The 10,148-nt window shown below is 38.5% G+C and overlaps 1 protein-coding gene across 6 annotated transcripts in view; it reads left to right on the top strand.

Moving 5' to 3' along the window:
- LOC113447963 (sodium channel protein type 5 subunit alpha-like) overlaps window positions 1–10,148 on the top strand; it is a 381,002-nt gene that overhangs the window by 130,629 nt on the left and 240,225 nt on the right. For all 6 annotated transcript variants that reach the window (XM_087917483.1, XM_087917477.1, XM_087917478.1 and 3 more), the window contains one exon: window positions 8,945–9,175. In XM_087917483.1, coding sequence (XP_087773609.1) covers window positions 8,945–9,175 — 231 coding nt within the window. The remainder of the gene's footprint in view (window positions 1–8,944; window positions 9,176–10,148) is intronic.

Genomic DNA, 10,148 nt, shown 5'->3' on the forward strand with positions numbered 1-10,148 from the left:
CCAAAATGATTCTAGATATGGATTGGAAGATGCCATCATTGACCAAATATGTTGAGATGCTCCTGATTGAATGTTTTACTGGAAGATATTCAGAGCAGTTAACCTTCTAGGCATAGCCAGTCCAGATACTGAACAAAAGATGCTTCCTACAAATCCATTATTTTGTGAACTTTTGTGAAGTTATCAGCAGATTGTGAACTATTTATAGATTTGTCATCAACAAAGTATTTTTAATCAATTTGTATTACCTTTACTCAATGTGAAGCAGTATTTCTCTACTTCATGTTCTCCACGAACACGAATAATTCCCAACTACCATATCTTGTTAGTTGAGAATAAGACTTGATTTAATAAAATGTAAATCTGACATGTTGACATGGGTGATACTAGATTAAATCCGTACTCCCTCTCTCCTTGAACAAAAGGCCCTAATGCAGTTGGAAAGTTGTATTAGTTTCATTGATGGTTTGTTGTTGAGTTGTTGTTTGAAAAAATGCACAGTTGAAGTCCTTTTGGAACACAGTAGTACCTTGTAATTAATTGATTTGAAACTCATCAAATTTGGTACTCAATGTATTTTGATCCAAGTACTCATCATTTGTTTGGTACTCAATGGACAAACTAGAATTTGTCTGTGTTGGCTTCCTTGTGACTAACTACATTATTCCTTATGGGAAAAATCCATTTGGTACTCATTGTTTTTGGTACTCATCATGCCTCCCAGAACCAATTAACACTGAATACCAAGACACCACTGTACAGAGTTTTTATATAACATGTAGATAGTTCAAGCTCTGCCAAATATCTCCCTGGTAAAATTTATGACGGCTCAAAATATTCCCTAGATACAGTTTTTATTATTATCTTTCTTATATTCCAACTTCTGTGCTATCTTTGAGAATCCTTTTGCCTAAATGCCATTTCTACTCTAGCACGAGAATAGCCAGGGTAAAAGTTTTACTCTCTTGTGATAAAACAGAAACATAGATGTTGGTTATGCAACAAGATAGAAAGTCAATTCAAAGCACTGCCCTGATTCTGTCATTGAACAAGGCAGAAAAAACAGCTTCCCTTGAACATCAGAGTTCCTTGAAAATTCACAGAAAGGAACTCCCACTTTGCTACCAGTAAATCGACAATGAAGGTGAAAATGGGTGTGGCATTTTAGTTCAGATCGATTCAAAAGTAATTTTAAAAATACGTAACATATTTTGTAAGTTATAGTTTATAAATGTCTAAAGAACATCTCAGAAATGCTACATACATTCAGCTCCATTGCCAAAAATGTCTCTTTCATCAGTAAGAAAGCTCAATTCTGCTTTGTTTGTATATTTGCTGGTTTATGCATTCTTTAATATCCTATCCTGTCCCAAGATTCTGGGATGTAAAAAACCAGTAAAACCATAGTTAAAAAGTATACATAAATTGAAATAATAAAATCCGGTCCTGGCCAAATAACAACCATCACCTCCCAAAATCTACTTGAACAAAATTGCATTTATTATCTTGCAAGAAAAGACCAAGAGGTTCATGTCTATGAAGAGTCTCAATCATCCAGACCATGGTTGTTCCAAAGGTGCTTTTCCAAAAGGAAATTGGACTTTCTTGGCTTTTTTTTCCTTGAAACTGTTTTGCTGCACATCCAAGAAGCTTTTTCAATGCTGAACTGAAGTTCTAAACTTCTTCAGAACTGAAGAAGCTTCTTGGATGAGAAGTGAAATGTTTTCAAGGAAAAAAAACCCAAGGAAGTCCAATTTCCTTTTGGAAAAGCACCTTTGGGATAAGAGGTCCATATCCACTTGTTTCCCCAGAGTGTTATGGACAGAGACACATAACAGATCTGCTTTGAGATGATGATGTTCCCACCTCTCAAGGGGTTGGGACTATACACATGCCCTCCCTTACTAGAACACATCTGGAAGAGAAAGTCCTAAGGTATACAGTTGTGGCATACAATGTGTCAGGATTCTTGCAGTTACTCCAATTAAATCATGAGCCTGGAGCCACACTCCCAAAACTCAAAAAGATTTATTTGAAGTTAACATTCTAACTGGGGATAGCCAACTCTGAGATACGTAATTCACTGTCACCCTTGATCCTGCTTTACCCCCACCCCTCTGGGTGTATCATCCAATGAAAAACATCCATAGCCAAGAGTCACCAATCATGTTCTCCAGTTAGGTTTTTGCATGGCAGAAGCTTCAGTCATCTAATCAGCATCTGAAGAAAATATGAATGGAATGTACTTTCAATTCCACACTGCTGCCTGCTCTTTGAAACTCCCCCACTTCTTTCTATTGTCAACTATAAAATGTGTATACAAAAGGTTTCTATGAGTTGACACAATGGGCTTCATAGATTAAAACCAATACTTTCAATTGGACCTGGTAGCTCCTCCATCCCTCCATATTCAAATATATATTGGCAGTTTAATTTCAAAGTATGTTTACTACTTGGAGGTATAACAAACATTAAGTCCTATTATCTCCTATTCTTCTGCATCCAAACACATAAGCAACATTGTTTAGCAATTTAGTAGGAAATCAAACCTGGGTGATCTTGATGGCCCTATTCTCATTCATCCAACAGCATCTTATTGCATTGAGAAGGAGATACCACGTTTCTCCAGATACAGGTATTCCCCATTGAGCAACCCCAGTCAGAAGACTGGCAAATCGCCAAGGATTATATCTGATGGATTCTGCCCACAGTTGTTTCTTAAGAGAGATGAGTTCTTTTTAATGGGAACTTTGCATTTCCTACTATTTTAGAAAGTGGGTGTATAAGGGAGAGAGATGATTTTGATACTAACACAAGATGATCCTGGATTATTGTAAGACATGGAACACAAATACACAAAAAAAAATCAAAAATTATTATCCATTTTTCATCCACAATTGATTTTTTTTTTTGGTGGAAAATCTTTTTTGGGGACAAATAATAAGTGATGTTATTTTATTTCCAGCAGTGCAGTATTTAGGAAACCGCCTCTAATTTTTTTTTGTACCATAGCTTTCTGCAAAATTTTCTCTCTATGGGAACAAAAGATATGTCCCCATCTGTTGTGACCTGGACAGTTCCTCTTCCTTTTGTAGGAAATTGTCCTCGGGAGCAATTTAGACTTACGGAGTCTAAACACTATACAAGGATTGCATTTATCTATCTATACTGTATATGGGAGGGCAGAATGAATATCAAAATGAAATATAATGATGTTTCAGAAGATTAAACATGAAAGAAAAAGCATGTAAGGATTATCTATCTATATAAACCTCCATAACTGAAAAATTAGAAGTATTGCAGTACTTCTTTCAAAACCTAACAGTTTGAGGTAGTTCTTGTGGGGTTTTATATATATAAAAAAATCTTACTAAGCCTCTACACTGATTTTTTTTTAATGGTTGTTTTTGTAATGATGGCATAGTTCTTTTAATCCTTAAATGCTTAAAAGCTGCTTTACTTGCTGTATTCAGCATGGCAATGACTGTTTGCAAATGCCAGTAACAGATTTGGCTTATGATTCAAGTGATAAAAGTAATGTAAGAGTTGACAAAATGCATCTAGTAAGTTTCTTTTAAAAAGAAATGGAGGAGTCACAGTTATAAGTTTACAAGCCTATTGTATTGACACTCCTTTTAGCCAGTCAACCCAAGAAAGATGAAAAATATTTATAAAACTTCAAATGAGTTCAGGTCAGCTGCATTTTTCTCCAGTTGCACCAACAACAACCTTGTTGTAGGTAGATCAAGTTGATCAAAATCACTTCATGATATTTGTGCCTTTTCTCTATGTTAGTTCTACGGATAATAGGCTAATGGTGGAAGGCTAAACAAAAGGAAGAGATAGAGGCAGAGGCACAAAAAGTAATTAGCACACTTTTATGTGATTTATAGAATGAAATTCTGTTCCTGGCTTGTGTAAGCGCAGTCTAATAATCTGTAGTTTAATAGTTGGCAATTAATTGTAGATTGATGCTTCACTGACTTTAATCTCTGGTTCCACTAGAGACATTTTAGCCCATGCATTTCCCTCCCCAGATTCTCTATTCCAAGCTTAGATACAAGAGTGTGATCTTGAAAAGGACAGTCTAACGCCAGTTTCTGCATCCTGCCACTGTCCTCTGAAACTGGAGATGTACAAGCAAAGTTAATGGATAAATTGGGTGTGGCTTAGAGATCCTCCCTAGCCTATAGGAGATTTATTTTATTAGTATTTGAAGTTACTTTAAAAAATCCAACCAGAATGCAGGCTGAGAAAGGTTCCAATTTATCTTCCTCTATTTCCATTTTGGCGATGTCCAAAATAAATAAAATGGCATCAATTATATATATATCTGCCTATTTTTTTCATTTGCTAAAGTTGGCAGCCTGGAGACTCCATGTTCCCTCAGGGTCCTTGGTGCTCTCTGAGCTTGGTGGTCTTCTTGCAGATGTTTCATTACCAAATTATGTACTATCATCACAGCTGGAAGGGCAGGAGGGTGCTCTTTTTTTCCCCCAAGTTCATAAAATGCTAGAGAATTCCTGAAAACTGGCACTCCGGTAAATCAGTCTTTAGTAGGCACACAGAAAGAAACAACATCTTCACATCAGAGGTGGAATTCAGCAGGTTCTGGAGAACCAGTAGCGTAAATTTTGAGTAGTTTGGAATACCACCTCTGACTGGCCCCGTCCCCATTTATTCTCTGCCTCCCAAGTCCCAGCTGATCGGCTGGGGCTTCTTTTATTGCCCTGTATAGGAGAACAAGCTGGAAAGCAGGTTAGTAGGGTGGAGAGAGGGATTTTGCAGTATCCTTCCCCAGTCACGTCCACCAAGCCACGCCCACCTAACCGGTAGTAAAAAAATTTGAATCCCACCACTGCTTCACATCATTCCAAAGAGACAATTAAAAAGGTAAAAAGGAAACAAAAAACCCCAAACACCTCACCAGCGTTCAATACCCAGATGAGCGGAGATTAATGCCAAGATTAACATTAGAGAAGTAAACAATACCCCAGTTAAGAAACTACCAATAGAGACAAAAAAGCTAATAGTAAACAACAGCTTAATTAAGGAACTACCAAGAACACTGTCAGCAACAATGTTAGGGCAAACCACTAGTATATAAACGGGGAGCAAACCCCTGTCTCTTCTAGCACTGATGATGTTGCCTAGTTGGATAGTGAAACTTCTGCAAGAAAACAAGTTCTGAGAATGCCGAGGACCCCTCAATGAGTTACAAATATTCTTTTCTATTGGCACTACATATCCCAAAATTTAAATGGCAAGGCACTACCAAGGCTGAAGAACAAAACCAGCCCATGTGTCACCAACTGCAACAGGAGAAATCTCCAACTGGTCATAGCTTTAGAAATTGTATCCAAAAAGATCCCTGCTTAATAAGTATTCTGGCATATCTATTCTCATACTGTTCAATTAAAATTCATTAGAAAACCGATCTGGCAGCTTTTTATGGTGACCTTAATGCTGTGATCTTCTGTAAGGAAAAAAAATATTTTAAGACAGTTCTTTTCAATGGTTGAGAAGACACTTCTAGCATTTTTCCTTTCTTTTAGCAGATTGTGAGCCATACTCATTATTTTAGTGACAGGTTTTCGTGGATTTTTCCACTTTTTTATATGAGCATTTGGGAGGTTGGTTTCCCCCACCCCTTTCCTTTTCAGTTTTAAGTATATTAAGCTTGGCTGCTGTTTGAGAAATCAGGCTAATTGCAGGGAAAGAGGAGAACTCACGAGTATGGCATGTACCTTACATACAGAAAAAATGCAATTTTCAATCCAGTATAGTTTTTCAAAATTCCTATGATTGTCTATAATTTCCAGGTTACCATGGGTCAATGTTTGTTGAAACCAAATTGTTACAGGGTCATTTACAGCAAACCGCTTAGAGAGGGGTATAAAGCGGTATATAAGTTTAAGTGCTATTGCTGTTGCTATTACGACCTGCAAAGGAACTTGTAGAGCCAGGAATGCACAAGACATTGGGTTGATAATATAGATCAGAGGTCTCCAAATTTGGCAACTTTAAGACTTGTGGACTTCCAACTCCCAGAATTCTCCAGTCAGCTATGCTGAGTTGAAGTCCACAAGTCTTAAAGTTGCCAAGTTTGAGGGTCCCCTGGTATAGATAGTCCTTGACTTACAACCGTTTGTTTAGTGTCTGTTAGAAGTTAAAATGGGACTGAAAAAGGTAACTTAAGAACTGTTTTTCACATTTATGACCTTTGCAGCATCTCCATTATCACCTGATCAAAATTCAGACGCTTAGCAACTGGTTCGTATTTAGGAAGGTTACAGTGTCCTGGAGTTATATGATCATCTTTTGTGAGTTCTGAAAAGCAAAGTCAATGGGAAAGTCAGATCCACTTAACAACCATATTACTAACTTAACTGCAGTGATTCACTTAACAACCGTGGCAAGAAAAATTATTAAAACAGGGCAAGACTCACTTAACAACGGTCTTGCTTAGCAATGGAATTTTTTGTCTCCGTTGTGGCTGTAAGTCAAGGACTACCTGTAATATACAAGCAAAATGGTTAATTGCAGTTAACTGGCTTCATATTTTTGTCATTATTCATCTTCTCCCTTTATGTTCCATAACAAACTTTCAGAAAATCAGATTTTTTTTCTCCCCAAAACTGCCACTTTGAACTCTGCTTTAAGGAATATAAGAGTTGTGCATGGCAATGAATTATAAAGAAAAGCAGAGCTAGATAAATCAACCTTGGCTTTGAGAACCAAATGACATTCTCCATCACATAACCAGACTTGATCAGCCCAGATCAGTCCATTGTGGATCCCTCCCTCACAAGAACTGCATAGAACCATTATCTCACGCATCTTCAAAGGTTAATTATTCCCCCCCCCAATTTTGTTTATTTATTTATCGAATGCATGTACCCACTCATAAGAAGTGATTCTGAGTGGTGTAAAATGGTTAATAATAATAATATTTAATAATAATGACTTGTAATGTTACTTTTCCATGTTGTTTATTTATTGATTATATTGTATATCATCCCAGACCACCCCTCTGAGGGAAATGGGGGATTTAGAAATATGAAATATAAATAAATAAATGAAGTGAAGACCAATACCTATATAGAAGCAAGCATTTAAAAAAAAATAGATAAAAAGACAAGATTTTTTAAAAAGTCAATTGAAAATGAAATAAATAAATACAATATTTACCTTGAACACCGAATTGTGAAATTCTGCCGATCTAGAATTGCAAATCTTCACATTTCTAGGTTTTGTCTGGAAAAACAATCAGAAAGAAATTCCAAAGTGCCATTTTCTTATCTATTATCTTCTTTGAAATAGGTCAGGAAGGCAAGGCAAAATCGATTAATAGATATAAATAGCCACTAAGTCAGCAAAAGAAATTCACCAAAGTTAGCAAAGAAATTCACCAAACTTAAAGCACGGTAATCTACCTTGGTGTACAACCAAGTTGGTTTTGAGGAACATTAAAGAAGGGCTGGACCATCTTAATTAGTTCCTTAATTTGTTCCTTGGCTTTAAAAGCAGGAACTACTAGTTACAATCAGAGCCATTGGAAAAGGCCCCTTTTGAATGTCTATGGAGATTCTCAATTGTCCAGGCCTTGGTTGTCCCAAAAGTGTTTTTTCAAAAGGCAACCGGACTTCCTTTGTTTTTCTTTGAAGACGTTTCACTTCTCCTCCAAGAAACTTCTTCATTTCTGAGAACTGAAGAAGTTTCTTGGATGAGAAGCGAAACGTCTTCAAGGAAAAACAAAGTCCAGTCGCCTTTTTTTTTTTTAAAAAAAGCACCTTTGGTCGCCGCTTTGAAGAACAAAAAAAACAAACAGTGCCAGTCAGTCATGAGGTTATGATGTTCCTCATTTGCCTTTGTTGTACTGTTTTCCATTGCCATAATTTCAATGTGTTTTGCCTCCTGAAATCTTCCATTGGTAGTGATAGTCATTGGGAACTGTTTTACTAGGGATTTCTTCAGCTCTTGTGCAGTCACAGGGGAAAATGCATCTGCGTAAAAGAATTGCAGACAGGTGCTATGTTCTTGTCCCGCATGCTTTGAGGTGCTGTATTGCCTTTGAATCTGAAACATTGCACAGCCATACTATTTATATCGTAGATTTGAAAGTGGGAAATGCTTGGGATGTCTGTCTGTCAGGGAACGGCACAGCAGGCATCCAAATGAAGTCAGAGACGCTGATACAAACTTGTAGTTTTACACAAATAAGCGTATTTTATATCTGTATATGCAGCGAACAAGGTAGTCAGGCAAACAGGAGCGCCGTGAGGTAAATCGCACAGAAGTAAAAAAGTGGGGAAAAAGGGAAACACTCCCTCCACACCGACGGTGACCAATCACAGCGCAGATTGCCTCACGCAGGAGCCAGCCCCCTCCCATCAATCAATTGTAACTGTTTGTTCTGGCTCATTGCACAACGCCACTGCTCCCAGCTATTAAATTTAAATGTCTTAACGGTGTCTTATAGTGGTTTGAGGTTTAATTAGTCCTCGACTTAGACTATTCAAAGTTACACTGAACGGCACTGAAAAACTGACTTGTGACCATTTTTCACAGTTACAACCTTTGTGGCATCCCCCATGGTCACGTGATCAGAATCCAGAGGCTTATCATCTGGTTCATACTTAGCGACCGTTGCTGTGTGTCCCAAGGTCACGTGATTCCCCTTTTGCGACCTTCTGACAAATAAAGTCAATGGGAAAGCCAGATTCCCTTAAAAACCATGTTCTCAACTTAATCACTGTCACGATTCACTTAATAACTGTGGCATGAAAGGTCACAAACCAGGGCAAAAACTCAGTTAACTAATGTCTCGCTTAACAAACAGGAGTTTTGGGCTCAGTAAGTCAAGGATTGCCTGTACGTGCAATTTATACGGCGGCTGCTTTCACCGGTCAGCCTCTTATACCCTTTGTGGTTGTCTCCTCAGGTTTGAAGACCATCGTTGGAGCCCTCATCCAGTCAGTAAAGAAACTTGCAGATGTGATGATCCTGACCGTTTTTTGCTTGAGTGTTTTCGCCCTCATAGGACTCCAGCTGTTCATGGGTAACCTCAGGAACAAGTGTGTCCGAGACTACACAGAGTTCGAATCCATCAATGGCACCTTCGCTTCAGATCAGAAGACGTGGCAAACCTTAATGGAATTCATCAGCGATCCAGGTAAGTTCATTCCTTTAACTGCCCTTTGTGGAGTCCAGGTTTACTCACCTATGCTGCAGTGGTGGGATTCGATTTTTTTTACTACTGGTTCTGTGGGCGTGGCTTGGTGGGCATGGTGTGGCTTGGTAGGCGTGGCTTGATGGGCGTGGGGAAGGATACTGCAAAATCCCTATTTCCTCCCCACCTCACTAACCTGCTTTCCAGCTCCGTTCTCCTGTGCAGGGCAACAAAAGGAGACCCAGCCAATCAGCTGGGACTCAATGGGAGACAGAGAATAGATGGGGGCAGAACCAGTCTAAACTACTCAAAATTTCTGTTACTGGTTCTCCAGAACTGGTCAGAACCTGCTGAACGCCACCTCTGCTATTGTGGTTAAAATGGATCCGGTCAGTAAAAGCTGAAATCTTAAGGCAGCTCCTTGTTTTTTGCTATGCCAACTGAAAATAGGTGGGTAGAACTGTAAAATTGCCAGTTGGAGGCTTTTAAGCAAACATTTATTGTTCAGTCTGTACTATAGCAGATACAGGTAGTCCCACGACTTACAATAGTTCATTATAAGAGTTCCAACGTCACTGAAAAGAAGTGAATTGGGATCATTTTTCATGTTTTTGACTATTGCAGCCTCTCCATGGTCTGGTGATCCAAATTCAGATGCTTGGCACCTGGTTCTTATTTATGACGGTCACAGTGTCCCTGGAGTCACGTGATCGTCTTTTGTGACCTTCTGATAATGGGGAAGCCAGATTCACTTTACAACCAGGCTATATAGCAGTGATTCACTTAACAACTGTGGCAAGAAAGGGTGTAAATGGGGCGGAATCATTTAACAGTGTCTCATTCAGCAACAGGAATTTTGGGCTCAATTATGGTCATAAGTCGAGGACTACCTAGATTCACCTGTGGTGGTCATTGGAAGCTATGGAGGAGGAAGAGCCCTGTTTTTTGTGCAACTTAGTGGATCAGCCATTAGTTG

This window comes from Pseudonaja textilis, chromosome Z (genome assembly GCF_049901715.1).
Source record: "Pseudonaja textilis isolate UNSWEBS1 chromosome Z, rPseTex1.2, whole genome shotgun sequence".
NCBI lineage: Eukaryota > Metazoa > Chordata > Lepidosauria > Squamata > Elapidae > Pseudonaja > Pseudonaja textilis.